Consider the following 25,296-nt stretch of genomic DNA (forward strand, 5'->3'; position numbering starts at 1 on the left):
CAAGTCTTTGTGATCTATCAAGAGCCATAGTATTAAGGGAATCAGCATACCACCAAGAAGTTCAAACCATATCCAACAGTAGTAACTGTGGATTCAAGAAGAAGCTGTCTGAAAGGGATGTCTAGGTGCTAACCCGAATTGTATCCAAAAAACACAGCTGCCCAACTCACTAAATATTTAAATGTGCATCTCAACTCTCCTGTTTCCATGAAAAATGTTCATTTGGAGTTCCACAAGGTCAATATAAATGGCCGGGCTGCTATAAACCTTTGGTCACTTGTGCCCATGTCAAACGTTGGTTTCAATGGTGCAACAACAAAAAACAGACTGCTGCATGCCCAGAGTGAAGCATGGGGGTTGATCAGTGCTGTTTCAGTCTGCAATATCATGGCATTACCTAGGCCCAATACTTGTGCAAGATAGGCTTGTCACTGCCGCCAAGGACTACTGAACTATTCTGGAGGACCAATGGTCAATGGTTCAAACATTGCATGCTGAAGTCTGTGCTGTGTATCAAGTTGATAATGCACTAATATACATAGCAAAACCGCAGATAGAGTTGTTTGATAAACATGAAGGTGAAGTTGAACATGGCCTGCACAGTCACCAGAACTAAATATCAGTTAAGGATTCATGAAGTGCAGTTGTTTCACTGCTCCAGTAAAGCAAGCCAGTGGACAAATACATTGTCATGTACACAAGCATATATAGTTAGCCCAATTTACAAACATAAAATTTGTGTAGACATGCGAGTAGGCCTAGTGTAAACAGTTGCCGCCTAAACAATTTTCCCCATACACCCGTCCCACACGCCCAACTAAACGCAGCCATATTAAATCTATAGAGGAGGTCGCGTAATGATACAGTGCAAACAACACCAGTCCATTTACAGATTAAACAAATTAGTACTCGGGTTCTAGAATGCGAGTATTTTGTTTATAGCCAACATCATAACGCACAAAAATCGAAATTTAAATATAACATTTTTGTTTGATCGAATTTTGCTTAATTTCTCCCATGGGTCTACTTATTTAAAAAACATTCCAGCCCCTCCCTCCCCGAAAAAGTAGTCCCGGTCACGTCCGCCATTTCGGTGGAGACTGGAAAGCCATTGAATTGAACAAAAATACCGCAATGATAAAATTAAATATCGCACTCAAATCGGCAAGTTTCATTAGCTCTCTAGATTAAATGTTTAAGACTTGAACTCTTACTATTTGAGGAAGCGACGTCGAAGAAAAAAACAATTGAGTTTTTGCGCGTCAAATTCCGTGAATTTGTCCGCATCTTCATGCACGCTAATGTGTTAGCCTAGTAACGTTAACGTTAGCAGGACGACCACACGCTGTTTACCTAAGATTTTAGCTTTCCGTAGACTAAAACTAGAGTCTATAAATAAATTGAGTACATTTTGGGGCTTTTATCTTTCGCGTTTCCAAAGAAATCGCCACACTGTCCGCCGTTGCACAGGATCCAGTAAAGAGTGAAGGAGACATGGCGAGCTCGGTGGGGAACGTGGCTGACAGCACAGGTAAACGTGACAAAAACTAACGTTACTTCTTGGTTTTAAGTTAATATAAATATCGATGCAATGATCAACTACTTTTTAAAATTCGCCTATTGATGTATTTATTTATGACGTTGCAATACTGACCCCCTTCTCTCTCTGCATGCGTGTCATGAGTTACGCTGTGAAATTAAATGCCAAAGTAGTTTTATATCCAAATATGAACTGTATTAACAACGGTAGTACCATTAAGGTAGTATCATCTTTCATGTTTTTACCAAGACTAGGTTGTTGTTTACGGTCATCTAGTATTACAACGATGGTGAGTCAGGTGTTCTCGTAGAGGATGTCCATCCTCCTGCCTCTTCCATTTCATATGCTGTTTTCTTATGGATGTCGCTGTTGCAGTTTCTAAATTAGGTCTGTGCGCAATTCACAATTGAAGTAGCATTTGAAGAGCATAGCATAGCAATTTGAATGTAATATTGTGTCATAAATTCTAATTAAAATAATTATATATTCCTTACTATTGTACTTATTTTTAATATACAGAAGACCATTGCATAGTATGTTAAGTCGCCTAGTGTACGGGATATTTAAAGAAACAAAATGATTTTAATAACAAGTCAGAGTTTGAGAATTTTTTTTGTTCCAAATGTGCACATATAATTAATTTTGCAGGTCGTGTTGGGCATCTCATAAAAAAGCCCATATACATTTACTGCTTCTTGTCAAACTAATTCATAAATGTATGTAACAAGAGGAAATTCAATCATAACTTTACAATAAAATAACTATTATAACACTAATTATTAATATGTTGAACTTATTGGATTCTCGGAAGCTATGGAAATGAAAAACTTAAAAGAGGAAGTATTTTAGGACCATTGTTATTGTTTACATCTCTCAAAATGGTCTATACTCATGAATTGAAAGGATGCCAGTTTCTAAATTCTGAATTTTGCCCAACCCTGGAACACTCCTATGTATGTTTATCTGTCTTTGCATGTTCATATCACATCATACTCATTTATACCAAACCTCATCTGTTTTTTATTTTCATTCCAATTCATTCTTTAACACTTGCATTCAATATTTATAGCATTTAAGTTCTTAATTATTCATCGATGATTTAAAAACTTTAAATCATCAATTTCATTCACTTTAGATAATCAGTTGCTAGATAAATTACTTTTTATTTTTTTTAAATGATGACAGTACTTTGAGAGTGAAATCATCATTACATGAACCATCAATGTCAAAATAAACACATAAATGGTTCCACACCACTGTTAATTTTTAAACAGTACCACTGTTCTTATCTTTTTATTTTTATTTATTTATTTATTTATTTATTTATAATTTTTCCTCATTTCCATTTCTTCTAACGTGTTGTTTCCCCCCTCCTCTGGGTTGTGTTGGTGCTTCAGAACCAACCAAACGTGTTCTTTCCTTCCAAGGGTTGGCAGAGCTGGCGCACCGTGAATATCAGTCAGGAGATTTTGAGGCAGCAGAGCGCCACTGTATGCAGCTGTGGAGGCAAGAGCCGGATAATACTGGTGTGCTGCTGCTGCTCTCATCTATCCACTTCCAGTGTCGCAGGCTAGACAGGTGAGATGGACAACTTTGCTCTGTTGGAGCACGGTCTGTGGGTCTTCTTCACTGCTTCTCTGTGGGAAGATAGAGTGGTGGTCTGGTCTGGTGTTAAAGGTCAATTGATTGTTTTTTGGTCTGTTGTACTAATTCGGCATGCTTTCTTTGCTCGTTTTTTTTTCAAATGGTTGCAAGCCTTTTAATTAAAAATTAGGATTTTTCCTGGCTCAAAAAATACACTGTAAAAATTGATTAGTTAATTTTTTTTTTAATACTTTATTTAAAAGGATTTTTTTATACATTTGCACAAAACAGAAAAAAACAAAGAGTCAACAACAACAAAACAAAATATACAAACAAATATCCCCAACCCTACTTTCCTTTTTGTGGCTATAACAGAAGATATACATAGCTAACAGTCTGCAAACATAGTCCTCAAGCATCACACAAATGCACAGCAAGTGTACGTATAGGGTGCATACTCAATGTAAAAAACTGTAAAAAAAAAACTTGTAAAATCAATTAAAAATAGTAATAATAAAATTATTGACCTCTCGTCACACAATGAAACATTAACATTACCAAGAGCACTGTTTTATCCTAATATGAACACTTTCAAACAACGATTATGAACTAGATTAACAGGTGAATCAGTTTTTGAATTGTCTGTGTAATCACTAAAGTGATTATGTAATTGAGAATATGTTTAGAAACATAAGCAGTTACGAAGCAGTCTACTATGAGACATTTACAGCTGCTTGCTTATCGCAAGTGGCAAAACCTCCTGAACGAGTTTAGTAGCTTGCTGAGGAGAATCAAAGAAATGTTTCTGACACTTATGGGTGACTCGTAAACGTGCAGGGAAGAGAATACCGAATTCTAGATCGCTTGAGATTCCCGCTTTTTTAAAGATAAATATATATATAACATTAATGCACATCAGTAACTCGCCAGTAACAGAAGTTTCTCTGCCTGTAAGAAAACGTAGTAAATAATTGGAAATCCGGCGACCGCACTAATCAAACCCTTGGGAACAACTGTGGTCGGAACCAAAGTTCTCTGAACTCCTCTCAAGCGGTGGACTTCTTCATTCTGATTGCTTGCCGCCGAACCTCGTCATAGCTCATTACCATAAAGTTGACTTGATTTCAACTCTCCTCGATGCCCACACCGGCGAAGACGCGCCGCGCTGCTCCTCGCCGATTAACGCCACTTATCGCCGCCGGCTCTCATTGAAAATGAATGACTTCCGGCTACTTTGACGCTCTCGCCGCTTTCAGTGTGAATGTACGGTTAGCCACCTCCGCGCTCACGTCTGGATAAAAGTGAATCTGAAAGCCGGTGTAAAGAAGCTGTCCCTTTTCTCTTGCGAGGCTAAGGATCAGTTCACTCATTTGAAAGTGATGAATTCGAACAATAAAGGGTCTCGGGGGGTTGGTTTGACTTTGGTACGGGAGCCAGGGAGCGATGCACCCTACCACCGAGGGCTTGGGAAAACTGTCCTTCCCGAATACTTTAAGTAGAAGTTCTTTAATAAATGCAGTTGGACATGCGCCCTCAGTGTGCTCAGGAATACCAATTATTTTCACGTTGTTCCTTGAGCGATTTCCTAAGTCGTCGAGTTTCATTTTCATTCGTTCGTTGTCTTTGGTCAAAGCTGTGCATGCAGTTTCCAAAGAAGTGATGCAGCCATCTACGCCGGTTAATGATTCCTCGACATCTTTCAATTTTTCCCCCTGGATTTGCAGCTATGCTTTCACAGCTGAAATGAAAGTTTTTGGCTTGGAAAGCATCTCCACTCTGAGCTTCGACGTCTGATCTGATGCCCCCGAGAAGCTCGCGGTTGTCGTCTCCCTGTGTCGAAGCCGCCATACCCGCTGCTTGCACCTTATCCTCAGTTATTTCAGTGTTATTTTTTGTATTACCTCTCGGCATATTAGGTTATAAGCGCTGTCACAATGTTTTATCAATCTTGTGTAAAATATCAGATGCACTTAAAGCATGTAGAGAACTCAGATTAATCAAAGTGAATGAAAGTAATATTCAGAGCAACTGTGTGCGACTTCTTACTCCTCCATCATTCCGGAAGTCCCAATTAGTTAATTTAAATGCGTTTATGAGCTTGTGATCCCCTGCCATTTGTCAAAATAGTTCACCTATTGCCAATGTGTGGATTAATACTTAATGTGTGTCATTGTTTTAAAGGGCACCTATGGTGAAAAATCTACTTTTCAAGCTGTTTGGACAGACATGTGTGCATGTATGGTGTATAGACCGTCATATTGGGGTGATATAAACACACCCAGTCCTTTTTTCAATTTATCAACAAAAAAACGGTGGACCAATTTTAGCGGTTTTCAGATCGACCGCAACTTTAGGTAGGAGTGTGGTCCCCCCACCCACCGAATTGATTGATAGCTGCACGTATTAACATGTACCGGTAGTCACGTGTATAATCATAACAACAAGACCAGACGTACTGTTTTTATTTAAAAAATAAAATAAAATCATAAGAGGTATGATAGACTTTGCAAATCAAATTCAGTTTGCAGACATTTGTGGGTACAGACATCCATTGTGTGCGTTCTTGGCAGTTTTTTCCTGGATTTTTAATATTGTCCATATCGATATCGGAATTATGTCGTATTAATCGAAATTAAGAATTATATCGTGATATAAATTTTTGCCATATCGTCCAGCCCTAGTGCATTATAATGAAAATACGTTCAGTCTCATTCTTAAAATGTTTGCTTGATATACAGGTCAGCTCACTTCAGCACACTGGCCATCAAGCAGAACCCCATGCTAGCTGAGGCCTACTCTAACCTGGGCAACGTTTACAAGGAACGAGGTCAACTGCAGGAGGCCATTGAACACTATCGTCACGCTCTTCGTCTCAAACCAGACTTCATCGATGGATACATCAACCTGGCAGCTGCATTGGTGGCAGCAGGGGACATGGAGGGAGCAGTTCAAGCATATGTGTCTGCTCTTCAGTATAATCCTGTGAGTCAAGTGTTCTTCTGCAACTGACCATTCTTATCCAGGCAAACTAGCTTGTCAGAAGTAACTCATTTAGAAAACAAACATCGCACCTCAGGCGTTTGAGTTGCTATGTGCCGTTCAGTTTTATATTTAAATTTTCACTGTAATGTATCCATATTGAACTGTGGAGGTTGTACCGAACAGTTTAATTTTATACAGAGTAATGCAGCATCCCTATTATCTACATATCTTATATAAACTGCTGGCACATGATTTATTTCCATGCTGGAGAAATACTGAAAGGACAGATTTACTTGCAGTCTCATATACTGGGTCTCTTTCTCTATTGTATAGTTTTATACTATCTTGAATACACAGAAATGTAGTGTGATGTTATTATATTTTTAAGGGAGATCACCATACAGTCCCTGACAAAAGTCTTGTCCCTTGTGTACAAATTGACTTGGAAGTGTCACTGAAATATATTTCTTATCAAGATTTTTTTACAAGATATGGTACATTTTATTCCCAACAGCTTTTGTAATAATGTTTCAGTGCAAAACGAAACTGTCAAAAAGTATTCTAATATTCCCAGCTTTGTAAAGCCCATTGAGTCAATTTTTGCAAAGACATAAGTGTTGTCGCCTTGTCATATGAGCTTCACCTTTGACTAATAATGGATCAATTAGGTCTCAGGTGTGTATGAAAAAAAACCCAGTACACTAGACCTTCACATCAACTACAACTAGACCTCTGCAAACATGCCTAAGATTCACCCTGAGACTAAAGTGTTGATTATCAAGAGGCTAAAGACCAGATCCACTGCAGATGTGGCAGACACCTTCGAAATGTCTCGACATCAAATACAGAGGATAAAAATTTTTTTTTTTTGAGAAGCACAGGTCAGGCAGGACCAGCAAGACAGCTGCTCGAGAGGACCGTTTGTTGGCTCGAAAATCTAAGGCCAGCCCATTTTCCACTGTTGCAGAAGCTCCACGAGACCTGGTGACCTGAAGTCCTTGTGTCAACCAGAACAGTTTGTCAGAGTCTCGAAATGGCCTCCATGGCCGAATCAGTGCCCAGAACCCAGCACTACACAAAAGACAAATGAAAAACCGTATGGCATTTGCCAAGGCCCACAGCCTGCTAAATGGATGGACACTGGAAAAGTGGCAGAAGGTGGATTTTTCAGATAAATCTTCTTTTGAATTACACCACAGTTGCCGCAAATATTGCAGGAGACCTACTATCCAAGCCCGCATGGATCCGAGATTCACCCAGAAAACAGTGACGTTTGGTGGTGGAAAAATCATGGTCTTGGATTACATCCAGTATGGGGGTGTGTGAGAGATCTGCTGGGAGGAAGGCAACAGCAATAGTCTGAAATACCAAGGAATCTTAGCTACCTCTTATACTCCCAACCATAAAAGAGGCCAAATTCTGCAGCAGGATGGTGCTCCATCGCATACTTCGATCTCCGCTAAAAAAATTCCTCAATGCGAATATGATCAAGATGCTCCAGGATTGGCCAGCCCAGTCACCAGAATGAACATTATTGAGCATATGTGTTGTAGGATGAAAGAAGAAGCATGGAAAACGAAACCAAAGAATATTGATGAACTCTGGGAGGCATGCAAGACTGCTTTTTTTGCTATTCCTGATGACTTCATCAAAAAATTTTATAAATCCTTGCCAAACCGCATGGATGCAGTTCTTCAAGCTCATGGAAATCATACAAGATATTAAATGTGGATCTCACAGCACCACTACCTAATTTACTAACATATTTTTGTATTTGCAGTAAATTTGTTCAATTACCATATAGGCTACAGAACTTTTGTCTCGCCAAAATTTTACTTTTCTGTTTTGATTAAATGATAAATCTTGTTTCAGTGAAACTAATTTATTTCAGTGCATTAAACATCATTTGGGAAGCTTTTCGCTTTTCAAAGCTCTTCCTTACACCAATTGATTAATTAAAAGTCAGGTTAATAGCAGGTGTTTTCTACAAAATAGATAAGCGACAAGACTTTTGTCGGGGACTGTAGACAATGTCATAATTCTCCATCTAACTCAAGTCCTATATTTATTAAGTTTTTTTATCTTATATTGCAAATGTTGTTTTTTAAATAAATGCAATATGTTGTTTATTTTGGTGGGTTTTTTTTATATGAAAATGCAGTCTGTGTAAATATTTAGATTTGAAGTATGAAATGAGTATGCAGAGAAGTCTAGAAAAGTATGACATTTTGCATTAGATTACATATATGAATCCTGTTGTAAATGTTTGTATATTGATTTTCCCCCATCTTTTATTACAGGATCTGTATTGTGTACGGAGTGACTTGGGTAACCTGCTTAAAGCGCTTGGGCGCCTTGAAGAGGCTAAGGTATGTTTAAAGATGTCGGCCCTTGCACGTTTACTTTATGATTTCTTTTCTTTTTTCTTTTTAATTTTAAAACCTTAGCTTAACATCATAATCCCTGCCAGACTTTGTGTATCTGGCTTTTTTTTAAAGAAAGAGTGCTGCTCATTGTATTTTCCCACATCAGCATTCTTTATCATCTTACAGGTCTAGCCTAAGCATTTAACTAGAGCAGTGTGTACCCAGATCCATCAGGTCACCTGCTTTCACCCACCTAATCAATGCAATTTTTAAAAACATTTAGTAGGGTTATGACCCTTTTACTCTCCTCTCACTCATTTTGTTTTATTTTGTTTTGCTCATTTAGATGGCTAGATTAGAGACATGCCCACTTTGTCCAACCCCCTTTTTGCCCTCTCACACTTTAATGCTTTTCTAAGTCTGATCACTGCCCGTTCAGCCCGCGCTCTCCCACACAAAGGAAGAAAGGCTGGGCTCTTCTGTTTCTTACCAAAGGGGGGTTTTAAAACACATGCTGCAATTATGGCATTTTTTTATTCCCTGTAAAATCTTGGAGGGCTTTTCCTGGCATGGTCTTAGATAAATGAATGGACTGACAAAGGTAGTGATCTTTGTATGCAAAGAATAAGATGGCTTCTAACCCTAACCTTGCGGTTTTGGTCATTGACCAAGACCATTTATTTGCTTCAAAATTTGAAGAGTGGCCTTTTGACTGTTTGGATTTGGCTTTAGTTTGCCAGTATTATGAGGCCCTAGTTAATGCCCTTTTTGTGGCAGCAAGGCCAGTTGTGGTTTCAGTGGGTCTTTGGGGAGATAAAGTTAATGGTGTAGAGAAAGTTTTCCTCTTTTTAGTTAGAAGCCTTCTTATTTGGTTCCTCAGGAGGGTGAAGTGGGGTAGAGTCGAGGGTGCCAATGGCCCCCCACCAACTCTGTCGCTTCTAACCCCCCACGCGCTTGCTCAGGGCCTGTGGAGTGTGCGCGCTTTGAACTGTCTGCCTGACCCCTCAGTCAGCCCAACAAATGCTTATTAAGGGCTCCACAGTGCATTTGACTAGAACCCATAAGACATTGACCCTTGTTTTTCCACATTTCAACCTCACAATCCCCTGTCTTTTCCTTCAGATTGAGCTAACCGGGTTTGGGAGGGTTTATATGTTTCCAACACTGCATGAGCCCTGGACTGTGTCAGGCAGACAGATCACTATTTGCACTCCACTGCACGCGTCAGATATGATAGAGAGAGAATTATACACGCGCAGCAAAAAGCGATGACCTCTTTATTTCAGAGCTGTGGAGGCTTCTAGATGATTATGAAGTTCTTAAACCCCAAGCTTTTTTCCTTATCCATTGGCCAGGACTCAAGAAGGCAGGACAGGAAAAAGCAAACAAGTTATTAAACCATGTAAACAAAGAGTACAACAAAGGAAAATAAAAGATCATTGATTCCATTTTTTTCCCCCTGGATGTTATGATTATTAATAATTATCCCAGAGCAATGTGATCAGTTCTTTTGGGTAAGATCAAGCCAGTTCTCCTCCCTCCTGTACCTGAAAATGTGACTCTGTAATGGAAAGTTCAAATCTGTTTGTAAAACTCAACTGAAAGCCTTTCTTCACTCTTGACCCCTTGCAAACATATTTCTGTTTTTGAAACTGTAAAATCCCTTTCATTGCATGGGTTTAAACTTAAATCAGATCATTTTTCTTTTCTTTACTTTTTTTTGGACTTGTTTTGCTTTGTCAATACAAGTGTTGATGTCCATATGAAATGTCTTAATTGCCAACTTTTACTAACGCTCTTGTTTTCTTATTTTGTCTCTTTTGGTTTTTCCACCACTGATATTGTTATTTAGAAGGTTTCAGGTGGGTGACACTATTCCTGCGTAGGTGCGGTCCGGTGGACAGGAACACTAGGGCATCATCAGTCTTCTCCTCTTCCAGCTGCGGCCGCCCCCAGACAAAGTCCAAAAATATGGTAACGGGTTTGTAAGAGAAAAGAAAGAAAAACATCTACTCCAATGCCTGAGTTCTGTCTTGTGACTTTCTTTGAAGAACAAAAACTAGCCAAAAAAAAAAGTAAAATATAAAAGAAAGAAAAAGTTTTCCCCACTTAATTAAATAGAGAAATGGATTGGATGCTGTAAGCAAATAAAGCACAGTAAGAATCCCTCTAACTCTCTTACTTGTTGATTATTTTTTTTTCCTGTTCCTTTGGAATATGATTTATTTTTTCTCCTTAATTTGGAGTTGCAGCGTTCTGCTGAGCAGATGATGCGCTGTGAGCCTGCAGTGACGCAAGGGCTGCGCAGCGACAAAAAGCCGCGATGGAAAAGGCGCGCGCTTGAACTGCGATTTTCCCCTCCCCTCGACCCTTGGCTTACAGGTTGCAGACCTGCACACCCTTCTTGCTAGCATGGCACCCAGTGGCTACCTAACCCTAAATATAACATCACTGTAAAGACCAATTACATGATTATATTTCTTCAGTGAGCTACCCCATATTTCATTAATGGATTTGGCAGTGGGACCTTTCAAACACCCCAAAGGCTTTTATAGAGGGTTTTATAGTTTCTTGTGCTATTCTGGTGAGGAGTAAGATTGCTCCAGGTCTGCAGTCTGTGCCCAGAGCTTGTGTTGCCGCTGCGAAATGTGGGCGCTAGCGAAAAATGCGCAAGCCGTGACCATAATGCAGGTCACCCGCGTAGCGTTTTGCGCTTGCATTACAGGGACCTCCACCTGCATGCTGCACTTGCATTTAAGGTTTTGAAATACAATTTTGTCGTGAGGTTCTGTGATGTCAGATATCTACGTCATGGGACTTTTCTCCATGGTCAGTATGTTTTTATTTTTAAGTACAACATTAGAATTACAAAGTTCATTAAAAACTGCGTAACTGAAGAATGTAAGTTGGCGTGTAGGTGTTGGTTGGATTTGCGCAGCGTAGGAAAAGTGTGCAGCTTAGCGCGGCAGAAATTTGCGCATGCGAGCCCATGCTGTAGGCTCACTTTTTGCTTTTGTGAGAGTAGATACTAACTTTCTTTTTTCATCTGCCCTTTTTCTTTCTTCCATTTTATTTGATATTTTGTTTTGTTTTTTTACAACCCCTCCTCTGTCGACTCTTTCTTCTTCTTTCTACCTACTTTTCTTCCTGTTTGTTTTAAACTGTAAACCTGTTAAAGGCTTGTTACCTGAAGGCAATCGAAACTCAGCCAAACTTTGCTGTGGCCTGGAGTAACCTGGGCTGCGTGTTTAATGCCCAGGGTGAGATCTGGCTGGCCATCCATCATTTTGAAAAGGTTGGTACATATAACAATCTCACTTTGAAAAATAATAGGATTTAATGTAATGTTCACTGGGGCTCTTCAATGGGTTTACAGGCAGTGACACTGGACCCAAACTTTTTGGATGCTTACATCAACTTGGGTAATGTTCTGAAAGAGGCTCGTATCTTTGACAGGTAAAGGGTCACTTCTTACATCGTTATATTTTGATATCATATTCATTTACAGTCAGTCTCATGCTTGTCATTGGTTTCTCTGCAGAGCTGTTGCTGGGTATCTGCGAGCCCTCAGTCTGAGCCCAAACCATGCCGTTGTTCATGGAAACTTGGCTTGTGTGTATTATGAACAGGGTCTGATTGACCTGGCCATTGACACATACCGTCGTGCCATTGAGCTGCAGCCACACTTTCCTGATGCATACTGCAATCTTGCTAATGCTCTGAAGGAAAAGGGCAATGTAAGAAACTTTAGTACACCATTTTGTGCAATGACTGCTATTATGTTCTTAAGGTTTGGTGACATTATTGAAATTTAGCTGTTTAACCGCTGTTTCCATGCTGCACTGAAAAATGCAGCTCTGAAGCCCACAAATAGTCAGATAAAGAAATAGTCGGAGTTAAGTTTTAAATTAGCCTCATATACATATTTTAAACTCCCTTAAATGTACATTGTACTGCACAACATTTGGATTCATTCAGTTATCAATTGCCAGCGCTTGGTGAGTTGCATGGGAAAAAAAAAAATATATATATACTTTTTATTATTATGACTGAGTCTGCGGTTGAACTAAAAATGTACAAGATTCAATATCTTGGGATTCCTACTGGATATACAATATAAAATACTTTGGATGCTCCAATATGGATTTTTTGGATAAAATATTGATATCCGATAACTCTTAAGATTTGGAGGCCGATAGCCAATGTACTATAGCCGATAAATATAAATATTTCAAAATGTTATATTTTTATACAGTGAACAACTGATTTTATTTTTAAAACTTCAGAAAATTTGAACTGATCTTATGAACTGAATAGTCTACTCAAAGCAAAAAGAAGCAATAATTTCAAAATTGCAAGGTGATTATATAGACCTATATTCATGATTTTACATAAATTAGCAATCCATAAATAAATTATTTCTTTTTTTTTAAATGAAAGAACTTAGAACTGAAACCAGCTCAAATGTTTTTGAATAAAACGTGTAATGTACATATGTACAAATGTGTAATGTCCAAAAAAGTCCTTTGAGAGCCACCGTACAAGAAAACAGATTTACTTTAGTATATTTAATATTTAACATATTTTATTTATTATTTACTTTAGTAAATGCGGCATAAATTTGTCCCATGTGGCGTTTTAGATCATTTTGCTTAATCTAATATTTATTTTTAGGTGCTGCTTGTCAATCAGACAATGCTTCTATGTTCATTCTTGATGTCAATTGCCGGAAAAATGATAGATGAAAGGTTTATGACAAACCGCTGTGAGTTTGAGATTTTAACTGTAGGCGCTGTGTGACGTGTCATGCACAAGCATGCAAAGCGGAGTCAGATTTTGATACAACACCTGAGCATTGAGCACACATGACTTTGACAAACACAGTGCATAATATAAAGACAGAATGTTGCACAGGGTTGAGAACCGAGATGCTAGATACAGTGACTGGTGCACCTCTCGCCTGTTGCTGTAAAGGCTCTGACTGTGTGCGCGTGGTAAAACCCATCACGTGTGTGTGTTATAATCATTATAAATATGCCGATCAAACTGAATACAATCTTACACCCCCAACACATGGTAGGCAACATGTTGATAAGAACAAATAATCATGTTAGATTACTAACAACCGAACAAGTTGTTCAGCACCCCTTTGGTAATAGCATCTCTGCTATTATGTTTACACATGCAATATTTTTCCCGAGGTGATTTACACCAAAATACACAATGACACTCTATCAAACATATCTACAATGATAAGGAATATGGTTACTTACTGTGTTATTAATGCACAGCAATACCACACAAACAAAGGACAGACTTTAAAGGAATAAACAATGTGAGGAAAGCTCCGTTATAGTGCACTGGACAAGTCTGAACAAGTTTGACCAGCTTATGCACGAGGCAGGCAGTTCTCTACAATTATCTAACCTATTGGCTTAAAGATAATGGCAAAATTTTGATATTGGATCGATAACGATAACATTAAAAATAGCATTTATTGGCCGATAGCAATATGGGCGGTGATATTTCGTGCATCCCTATAAAATAAAGTAAAACCTTTTTTTTTATAAACAACGCTTTATAAGCCATTCTGGTTGATGTCTAGCGGAATGTGTTATTCTCTACCACAATAATAATAAAAAAAAAACCTTAAAAGGGACTTTGAAAGCTTTTTTATCTATTTAAATGTTGCAGAACTTTGGGATTATTAATAGTGAAATTTAGCATAATTTTTCTCTTTTAAGAGCATGACTAAACCATGAAAGTGATAATGAATGTAATAAAACAGAAGCTTGTTTGTACAAAAAAATGCCATTTTTTCTTCTTGCTTGGACTGACAAGGTTTCAAGGCAGGTGGTGTATTCAGGTAAATATGTAGTAAGGGCTATTTAGCAGTTCCCTCTATGTGAACGTTCAAAATGGAGGGGTAGGAGCAAGTGGAAGGTTAAGGGGCAGAATTGGGATTGGGCTTAAAATGATTGCAAAATCTTTAACATTTTCGCCCTTATTGAAATGGCTTTATTTCAGTATTTAAAATTTGCAGAATTACATTAAATATCACCACATCTTTTAAGTCATTGTTCGCTGATTATTTTTTTTCCTGTTAGGTTTCTGAAGCTGAGGAGTGTTACAACACTGCTCTGCGTCTGTGCCCTACCCACGCTGACTCCCTTAACAATCTGGCCAACATCAAGCGTGAGCAGGGCAACATTGAGGAGGCCGTGCAGCTCTACAGGAAAGCACTGGAGGTGAGTGGACTAATGAAGTTTGATGACTGCGTTTACATGGACATTAGTAATCTAATTATTTGCCTTAATCTGAATATGACAATAAAATGATTATCGTGTTTACATGAGTTTCTTTTTTTAATGTTCCTTTCATGATCCCATTTTACATCCCCATTTAAATGCCTGACAACTGCCATGTGTGCGTCCTGTCATAAAATGTTGCAAAAAGTACCACAAAGTGGTAATAGTTTGATTAAGGTGTTTGAATGTCTGTAGTGCAGTTCAATTATGCGACTAAAATAGGAATACTCCACATGGTATAGTTTGATTAGGACTGATTATGGTGATCAAAAATTGCTTTTTGCGTGGTAGACTTTATTATTAAAATCAGAGTATTGGTGTCCATGTAAATGTACTCTGTGAGACCCTTGCTTATTCAATTAATTTTGCTAAATATGTTGCACATTTTATTTTTGTTTTTTGTAAAGGTGTTCCCAGAATTTGCCGCTGCCCATTCAAACCTTGCCAGTGTCCTGCAGCAGCAAGGAAAACTTCAAGAAGCCCTCATGCACTATAAGGAGGCCATCAGGCAGGATTTTTTTTTAGCCACAGTCTTGCATGATTTTTTTTATTGGTGTCTTTTAAAGATTTCTTACTGTCTGTTTGTACTCAAACCCCAAACAGAATCAGCCCTACATTTGCGGATGCTTACTCCAACATGGGCAATACTCTGAAAGAGATGCAGGATGTTCAGGGGGCGCTGCAGTGCTACACTCGAGCCATTCAGATTAACCCTGCTTTTGCTGATGCTCACAGTAACTTGGCTTCCATACACAAAGTAGGTATCTGGTATAATACTCTTCATTTAAAGTTGTTTTTGTGTTGTTGTTTTGAATACAAATGGCAACATTTCTCCGTTAAAGGACTCTGGGAACATTCCTGAGGCGATTGCCTCTTATCGCACTGCGCTGAAGCTCAAGCCAGATTTCCCAGATGCTTATTGTAACCTTGCTCATTGTCTACAGGTATGCAGGCTTCATAAACTTGTAGATTTTTACTGCACATTTTGTGTCTTTGTATGATTTTGTGTTGTTCTCTGGTCTTCAGATTGTATGTGATTGGACTGATTACGACGAGCGCATGAAGAAACTGGTGAGCATTGTTGCTGATCAGTTGGAGAAGAACCGCCTGCCATCAGTGCATCCGCATCACAGCATGCTATATCCCCTCTCTCACGGTTTCCGCAAGGCCATTGCAGAAAGACATGGCAACTTGTGTCTTGACAAGGTGTGTTTATTACAAATCTTGACATTTATCTTAATTTTCTAAATGAGCTACAGTGCTATTTTTTCTTTGTTCAACAGATCAATGCTCTTCATAAACCTGCTTATGAGCATCCAAAGGACCTGAAAGCCAGTTCAGGCCGATTGAGAGTGGGTTACATTAGCTCAGATTTCGGGAACCATCCCACTTCCCATCTCATGCAATCCATCCCTGGCATGCACAACTCTGAGAAGTTTGAGGTGAGCAATAAGGTTGTTAATTTAATCGTTCTGTACTGTGGTGACCTTGTAATCTCATACTGTTATATTTTTGCAGGTGTTCTGCTATGCTCTCAGCCCTGATGACGGCACCAACTTCAGAGTTAAAGTCATGGCCGAGGCTCATCACTTCATTGACCTCTCACAGGTGAGGATATCTGTCCTGGGCTAATTCTAAGCAAAGCATTTAGCTTAAAATGGACAAGAAACTAGACACGAAACAAAAAACACGTACAATCTTATATTGTTTACAATGAAGACATTACAGAACTGCCTGAATCTTCCACTGTGATTGTACTTGTTCAAGTTTAAAAGAAGCTGATTCACTGCAATTTAGGAATAAGATAATGTGAGGGTTTTGTCTAGATATATAATTATTCACCTTTTTTAATAGGGTCTGTTATAATATTATATTTCCTGTTGTTATAAGATCCCCTGTAATGGAAAAGCTGCAGACAGGATCCATCAAGATGGAATCCACATCCTGGTTAACATGAATGGTTATACTAAAGGAGCACGCAATGAGCTGTTCGCATTGCGCCCAGCACCCATTCAGGTTAGTATTTGAAAGACAAGTTTTATTGAAGTCTTATTGAATATGTTTATTTAAGTTTATGCTTATACTGTTTGATTGAACTTTTTTTTTACTTGGTGAGTTACATGCTATATGCTGGAATTGAGAGGGAGACCTGTTCTATAGTTGGATGTAGGAGCCATTTGCAACATATTCCTTAAGTTCAGTAAATCCTTAGTAAATGTTAAAATGATCATTTATTTGCTTTGGACATGTTGTCAAACTCCTGGCCTCAGAATCATAAAGACAGCCAAAACTCTCTCTGTCATTGTGTATTACAGTTGCAATGTAAAATGCTTCCTTTATTCAATGTTTATTTTAAAATGTAATTTAAGATGGTATTACTTCAGTTGTCAGTGTTGCACGATCATTCAGACATAATTCTAATTTGGTTTTTAAAATATGTTTAAATGTTTAGTTGAATTCAATGTTTTATCAAACCTGTAGGCCATGTGGCTTGGATACCCGGGCACCAGTGGAGCTCCATTTATGGACTACATTGTCAGTGATAAGGCAACGTCTCCCATTGAGGTTGCTGAGCAGTACTCCGAGAAACTGGCATACATGCCGAATACTTTCTTCATTGGAGATCATGCTAACATGTTCCCTCACCTTAAGGTATTCAGTCTCTCAGCACTTACTAAAAAGCCATTAACATTAATTGAGTCTTTCAAATAACCACATGGTTAATTTTGTGTGTCTACATCTTTTCCCTCACTATAGAAAAAGGCTGTTATAGACTTCAAATCAAATGGGCACATTTTTGACAATCGCATAGTGCTGAATGGCATTGATCTGAAAGCGTTCCTGGAAAGCCTGCCGGATGTCAAAGTTGTGAAGGTTAGCAAAAACCTTTTTTTTTTTACCTACCATTCTGTTACCATGTAAAACAGACATGCTAATGTTTTCTTATCATTTCCCTTTTTTCAGATGGAATGTGATGGTCAAGAGGTTGCTGATAGTAATGGTGCCCTTTCCATGCCCATCATCCCTATGAACACGGCAGCTGAGGCCATCATTAACATGATCAACCAAGGCCAGATCCAGGTCACCATCAATGGCTTTACAGTCAGCAATGGCCTGGCCACCACACAGGTATGGCCCTCTAAAGGCCTTCAACGCTGGACTTCACATGGCTGAGGAGCTTTTTTCAGTGCTTTGAAATTTGGGTTCTTCCTACAAATCAAGGCTTTGGCTTGCTCTCAGACTGTAATTGGGTCCTGTCTGTGATTCTTAGTATAGCAGTTTGGTGCATAATTGACCATGATTAAAGACATGTTGTTAAGCCTTCAATAGTGGAAGGATGTTTACATGCATACACACATTTCCAATAAATTATCCTTTCAATTGCACAAGCACATATTGAAATGAATCTTCTGTTGATGTTGAACAAAATTCTGACCTACAAGCTGTTTTAATTGTTGTCGTTTTTTGTAGCTTTAACATCTCTTTTTATCTCAGTGCCCAAAGTGACAGCGTATAATTACATAAAGATATAGTTGTGCCTTTTTTTAATCGGAGATTGGTGATAATTTTGGCGTTTTTAATTTGCATGTGAGAGCCTAATAGAGCTATTGGTCAATAATTGATTCTAATCAGCCCAGATGAGTTTTCTTTTTTGATTATCTCCTGATTTATCCCATACTATGAGCAGATGTGGCAAAAAGACATTTTATAAGTAGGCAGAGTCAGAATATTACCACTTCTTGTTTTTCAGATTTTTACAGTGGAGGAGGTTGTAGTATCTGGGACTGTAGCGTTGCAGGTATGGCTTACTTAAGCTGGCTGAGAACAGCTTGCTTTGAGACAGGATGTGCAATAGCCATTTTTCCCTTCACTTTGGCCTTCACACTGCTGGTGTATGTGGCACAAACGTGGTGGCGGAGAAGTTGATCAGCTTGTAGGGATGAACAACACTGTTTTAGGGAGCATGCTTGTTTTTCTGAACGTAAACTAGTAATGTCTGTGTTTTAATTTTTCGATTTAGATTAACAATAAAGCAGCAACAGGAGAAGAGGTTCCCAGAACTATTGTGGTGACCACCCGCTCACAGTATGGCCTTCCTGAAGACTCTATTGTCTATTGCAACTTCAACCAGCTCTATAAGATTGACCCTCCAACCCTGCAGATGTGGGCCAATGTAAGACTTTTTTTCAGAATTATTTACAAAATAGTTGGCTGTAGTACATCATGACATTTGAAGGTATATGTGTGTGTATATAGGGCAGGCATGAAGCTTTACACTGATGCGATTGACATGACAATGACAGCCAATCACATCCAGCTTGCATTCATTCATTCATTTTCTTTTTGGCTTAACCGCTTTATTAATCAGGGGTCGCCACAGCGGAATGAACCACCAACTTATCCAGCAAATGTTTCACGCAGCGGATGCCCTTCCAGCTGCAACCCATTACTGGGAAACACTCATACACTCTTAATCACACACATACAATACGGATTTAGCTTGCCCAATTCACCTGTACCGCATGTCTTTGGACTTGTGGGGGAAACCGGAGCACCCGGACGAAACCCACGCAAACAAGGGGAGAACATGCAAACTCCACACAGAAATGCCATCTGACCCAGCTGTGGCTCGAACTAGCTACCTTCTTGCTGTGAGGCGATAGCGCTACCCACTGTGCCACCGCGCCACCCCACCTTTTATCCTGACACAAAAAAGCACAAAAGTAGTATTATATAAAGATTGGTCATAAAGCACAGGGTGATTACCAACCATGATTAATATTTGACATACTGCTATTCTCTGATACTGCATGAATGGGATTGGCTTGTCTGCACTTGTATTTTCATAAAGTGACCTGATTGGTTGACACCTGCATTGGTCCTTAAAAGTTTTTCAACTTCTGCAGTGAGCAAAGGACACAAACTGACAGACTCAGAATTCAGTTTGCGTCACTCAATTTTGGCTCAGATCAATGTTTTTGTATGTAGTAGTTTAATTTTGTGGCAATATGTGTGAAGGATTTTTTTAAACATATGTTTATCATACCTGATAACCTGATTTATATGGAATTGTCATTGGCAAGTAGATTCAAAATGATTAATGTGAAAAAAAAAACTAATTTGCAAAGTTAACACATTGAATCATTAATTGGTGTTCCTACATATCTCTAGTCAAAACACATTTTTTTATTGATGTCAGTTCAAAAAACCCTTTTTACTCTAATTCTAGAACAGCATGTACTCATTGTAAAACTGATTCTGCAGCAGCTCTACTCACTGTGCTCTTAATTTATTATTAGATCCTGAAGCGTGTGCCCAACAGTGTGATCTGGCTGCTGCGCTTCCCAGCCGTGGGTGAGCCCAATATCCAGCAATACGCTCAGAACCTGGGCCTGCCTGCTTCTCGCATCATCTTCTCTCCTGTGGCTCCCAAAGAGGAGCATGTACGACGTGGACAGTTGGCTGATGTGTGTTTGGACACCCCGCTCTGTAATGGCCACACAACAGGCATGGATGTGCTCTGGGCTGGTACCCCCATGGTTACAATGCCAGGTAATACAAGCTTAAACCACACTGAAACACTTTAGTACTGCATAGCAATATCATAGCAACCACCCAGATGACCCCAAAAAGCCTGAAGCATACTTTATGGCTCGTTTCCACTGACTGGTACGGTACGGTACGGTACGGTTTGGTATGGGTCACCTTTATCAGGCTTGCGTTTCCACTAACAAGGGTACCCTTTTGGTGGGCGTGGTGTATGACAGAAAGTTTCAGTCGACGTCATTCTCGCTCGAGGAAATGTCTACAATAAAGCTGTATGGGTCACTTACATATCATATGAGAAGCTCTTCTCACAAAACGGATGCTTTACACACATAAATACTTGTGTAGAAATGTTTATTACTAACTTTTCAATGAACATGAGTTGATTATAACTGCAGATCAAAGACAGTGCTAAACAGCCTACTGTAACGTCTGTAATTATATTAAATAACTAAATAAATGAACATATATGAACACATACAGCCCCTTACAGTCTCCGATATGTTACCAACTACAAAAGAACTACATATAGCAGACATTTCGCCGGTATTTAGGTTCAAAACAACACAAAATATAGCCTACAGTCAGTGAAAACCTCTTATCTGTGTATGTAATCTTCAGCAGCACATGTAGCCTTTGTTAGAGAGTAATTCCGTCATTCCCAGTTCATATTAGTCCAAAAGATGAAGATAATAAGTTAGTTTTACATGGCATTTTGTTCATGTTTGCTGAAAATGTGCTCCTTTTTTTCCGGCTTCTCCTTTGTTTTTCCCCGCTTCACTCTCACGTTTGTCAGTGTCTGACAGGATTGGGTTTCAAAAGCACGTCAATAATCAAACGCAGGTTATTATCATCAGCTCAAGAAGTTTGTTATTTCAGATATAATGTTAGACGCGCGCAAGAAAGAAAGCGAAACCGCTCGCGCCTCAGACTGCCTCGTAAAAAACTACGGGGCACAGGGTAAATCTGCTCTTCTTCTTTGATTTGTGGCTGTTCATCAAGACGACGACAAGGTTTGTTTGAGCCCAGATCGATCATGGCTCGTTATTATATGTATTTATAATTCCGCTAAAATCTCTCGCTGTGTATTTAAACATGGTGTTTTTTTTTGTTTTCATTCTGGCTTGTTGCGTAAGCGAATGACGTATCTCTGTAAACCAATAGCGTTCAGCTGCGCGTGTGGCTTCGCCTTTTGGTACCCTCGAAAGGGTGCCGAAAAAGTGGTATGGTACGATTCGGTTCGGTATGCTTTTTGACAGTGGAAACGGCCATTAAAGCGTACCAAACCGAACCGTACCGTACCACTCAGTGGAAACGGGCCATTAGTTTTACCTCAAAGAATACCATCAAATGCACAGCTGGATTTCATTATAAATGGAGGGTTTTGAAAATGAAAGCATGTTTATTCACAATTGCTTTCTGATTGGATAATCTGGAACTTTGCGTATTATTCCATGATTCGTCAGATCATATGAGCATTTAGCTATCGGAAGACAACAAGAAAGCATTAGCATTAGGGATGCGCCAAATCTTTAGCCCAAAAGAGATAAACGATTACACGATGAATCAATTTTAAACCAAAATTGCGATTTTTGAAAAGGTACGAGCTTCAAATCACAAAAGCTGCGATTATTTTGATTATTATTATGGCGAGGAAGGCAAACTAGCGGTACTTAAAAAGCACCTTTGACCTGTTTGCGTGAGGTAACGTTTTGTCTCCTTTCTTGGCTGTTAAAGTGATTCTTGTGGATCTACGCACACAAGCGTGTTAGATTGCAGTGTGAGTTTTCTCCACCGCGTCTATCGCGGATCTGTTGTGATAACTGCACGTTATAGACTGTAACCGTGGCTGTTTATCCATATCTGCGTCACTTATCGGTGAATAACATCAGAGCCTCGCTGACTGTTAGAGCTAATTGCAGCCCTTTCTGTTAAGTGAGGGAACACAGTGACCAATCACAGGTGTTTAAGAACTTGCTTGACAACCTGTGTCGACAAAGCTCAAAAAGCAAGTGGGATAATATTTACATTTGTTTATTTGATATAAACGCTCATGTTGTTCTATGCATGTACTTTAGTTTTGTTTGATACATTCAAAGAGAGTGTTCTCTATGAGCAGGTAAAATTAGGGTACAGTTTGTTTATCTGACTGCTTGTAATAAAGAACAAAATTGTATTACAAATAAATTATCTATTTAAATATAAGAATTCTTGTGCTGTGAAGCTGCACAAGGAAAGCATGTCAATGGAATGTATGGAAAGCATTGTCAATGTACAGGGAATGTCATGAAGTTAATATGAAAATGTCACACAATCAAAATTTAGAGGTTTTTTTACATGTACAGTTGAAGTCAGAATTATTAGCCCCCCTGAATTATTAACCCCCCTGTTTATTTTTTTTCCCCCAATTTCTGTTTAACGGAGAGAAGATTTTTTTCAGCACATTTCTAAACAGTTTTAATAACTCATTTCTAATAACTGATCTATTTTATCTTTGCCACAATGACAGTAAATAATATTTGGCTAGATATTTTCCAAGACACTTCTATACAGCTTAAAGTGACATTTAAAGGCTTAACTAGGTTAATAAGGTTAACTAGGCAGGTTAGGGTAATTAGGCAAGTTATTGTATAATGATGGTTTGTTCTGTAGACAGTCGGAAAAAAATTTGCTTAAAAGGGGATAATAATTTTTTCATAAATTAAAAACTGCTTTTATTCTAGCCTAAATAAAACAAATAAGACTTTCTCTAGAAGAAACATATTATCAGACATCCTGTGAAAATGTCCTTTCTCTGTTAAACATCATTTGGGAAATATTTAAAAAAGAAAATAAATTATAAGGGGGGCTAATACTTCTGACTTCAACTGTGTATATATAAGATTTTATATATAATTTTGTTAAATTGAAAATACTGTAGTTATTTTCTTACTTTGTCATGACAACTTTATTGGAAAAATGGTTTTAAATAAACAGTAACATAGTGTAGCGTACTTTGATTATGCTTGGTCTAACTTTGGTGCTTTTAAAACCACCACATCAAACCTGCTGCTTTTTTATGAAATTATAGTAAATCACATTTTAAATCTCAATTTTGATAAGATAAATTGCAGTTAGATTTTAATCATAAGGGAATCAATGTCATATACAAACGTAACTAGGCAAACCATAGTTGGAACACCCACATAAAACAAAACCTCCAGCCACTGGTGATAAGCAGCAATAAAGTTGCAGGTGGTTTGAATGGAGCCTGGCTAGTACCAAGAAAACAACCGACTTACTGTTTACACTGTGAAAATGTATGGGAAACAATTAAACTGAATATTTAAGACATGTGAGCTCAATAAATCTTTCCGTGGTAAAGTAGTAAGTGTAATGCATATTATAAGATTTACATATACACTACTCATTTACATTAAACTTTACCACTGGCCAGTGCACAGGAAAGCCTTTACACACTCTTTAAATTCCCTTTAAAATGAGAAACTGAATTTCATCCGTTGACACGCTGCAGGAGAGACGTTGGCTTCACGCGTTGCTGCCTCTCAGCTCACCTGCCTTGGCTGTCCTGAACTCATCGCCCAGAGCCGTCAGGAGTATGAAGACGTTGCAGTAAAGCTTGGCACTGATATGGAATTGTAAGTTCCTTTTGTCAATTTCTACATTAAAAGGTTTGTGAAGTACGCAATGAAACATGTTTTTCATTCTGCACAGCCTGAAGAAGGTGCGTGCCCGCGTCTGGAAGCAGCGTATCTGCAGCCCGCTCTTCAACACCAAACAATACACCGTGGACCTGGAGAAACTTTACCTGCAGATGTGGGAGAATCACGCTAGCGGAGGCAAACCTGACCACCTGGTCAAAATGCAGTCTCTGGAGACCAGCGAGAGCACCTGAACTAAACTTTCCATTGCATGAGCCATCCATCCCCTGTCCCCTGTATGTATCAGTCACAGATGGACTCTATGGAGCTACAGGTGAGCAGCGTCACTATGATCCCAGACAGCTTTTATTTCCATCAGCCAGACTGGACAGCGGGATGCACAAAGACTCAGACCCCTTTCCCATCAGCAAACACTATCTATGTTGTTTGATTTTTTTTTTTGTTTGTTTCTGAAGAACTTCTCTGTAAATGCAGTGGATAACGGGGTCCTAAAAAACCTAAAAATAGATAGGGTTTTTTTAAAATGAGGTTATGTATTGCTTAACCTATTTTAGCTCTGTCATGACTTAAACGTGGGTCAGGGATGCATACTCTGGATCGCCAGATTTTTTTTTTTCCCCCTCAGATGAATGCCAACGTTGTTTCCGTATGCTATCAATAGAACATAATTTTTTTTGAAAACATACTGTGTGACCACGCTGACAAAAGACCTGCTCAAGTACTGACTTTGATTTTTCTTTATTTTTTTATGATTTTACCAGGAAAGGTTTAGGTAAGTATGTTCTGGTTTTGTACACTGTCTTCCTGTTAACTCGTTTTATTTATGCTCTGTCAGTGTCAACTCAAGGCTCTTTACGTAAACTAAAATAAAAAGATGTGACAAACCTTGAAGAGTTTAGCATAATTGGTAGTTCTTTTTATGAAGTAGCATTATGGAATTAACAACAATACAAATGCAGGTTATTGTGATCTCTATTGTGCAGAGTGACTAAATTGTGATGTGCAGCCAATTGTAAATGTAAACTCAATTCAGTTTATTGGGTTGCGTAGGCTGTGGGGAATAATTAATTAAAGAGCTTTATTAGCAAGAATAAGCAGAAATCTAATTGTCATCAGAGATCATCGACAGAGATCATCATCTCAACAGGTTTTATTTGTCTTTTTTATTGAACATGCACATACAAAAGTTACAACAGAATAGGTACAGTAATGTGTCAATGTACAATGATAAACTGAAGCAATAGATTAATGTAGTGTAATTTAATAAATGTTTGACTTTTGTTGTTGTTGTTGCTATCCGCCTGTTA

General features: G+C 38.6%; 1 protein-coding gene across 5 annotated transcripts; it reads left to right on the top strand.

Annotated features, from left to right (window-relative positions):
* Window positions 1-1,083: 1,083 nt before the first annotated feature.
* ogt.1 (O-linked N-acetylglucosamine (GlcNAc) transferase, tandem duplicate 1) lies at window positions 1,084-24,880 on the top strand. Of its 5 annotated transcripts, none has more exons than XM_056472862.1 (23): window positions 1,084-1,531; window positions 2,938-3,118; window positions 5,863-6,106; window positions 8,407-8,475; window positions 11,651-11,767; window positions 11,849-11,928; window positions 12,014-12,209; window positions 14,580-14,720; window positions 15,188-15,288; window positions 15,384-15,537; window positions 15,623-15,724; window positions 15,807-15,986; window positions 16,064-16,222; window positions 16,299-16,388; window positions 16,671-16,796; window positions 17,262-17,432; window positions 17,538-17,654; window positions 17,745-17,909; window positions 18,532-18,579; window positions 18,802-18,954; window positions 20,081-20,333; window positions 23,842-23,965; window positions 24,042-24,880. In XM_056472862.1, exons 1-23 carry the CDS (start codon window positions 1,495-1,497, stop codon window positions 24,220-24,222), a joined length of 3,189 nt encoding a protein of 1,062 aa, XP_056328837.1. In that variant the 5' UTR covers window positions 1,084-1,494; the 3' UTR covers window positions 24,223-24,880. The 5 variants fall into 5 exon arrangements, with proteins under 5 accessions (XP_056328837.1, XP_056328838.1, XP_056328839.1 ...); XM_056472863.1 differs by having other exon boundaries at window positions 2,968-3,118; XM_056472864.1 differs by lacking the exon at window positions 18,532-18,579 and having other exon boundaries at window positions 1,085-1,531.
* Window positions 24,881-25,296: the final 416 nt, after the last annotated feature.

Source organism: Danio aesculapii, chromosome 14 (genome assembly GCF_903798145.1).
Source record: "Danio aesculapii chromosome 14, fDanAes4.1, whole genome shotgun sequence".
Classification (NCBI taxonomy): Eukaryota; Metazoa; Chordata; class Actinopteri; order Cypriniformes; family Danionidae; genus Danio; species Danio aesculapii.

Bases quoted from the DNA above. Each gene is read 5' to 3' on its own strand.
- ogt.1 (XM_056472862.1), top strand. From the start codon at position 1,495: ATGGCGAGCTCGGTGGGGAACGTGGCTGACAGCACAG. The intron at 15,538-15,622 runs GTAGGTATCTGG...TCTCCGTTAAAG, and splicing joins ACTTGGCTTCCATACACAAA to GACTCTGGGAACATTCCTGA. The intron at 17,433-17,537 runs GTATTCAGTCTC...CCCTCACTATAG, and splicing joins ACATGTTCCCTCACCTTAAG to AAAAAGGCTGTTATAGACTT.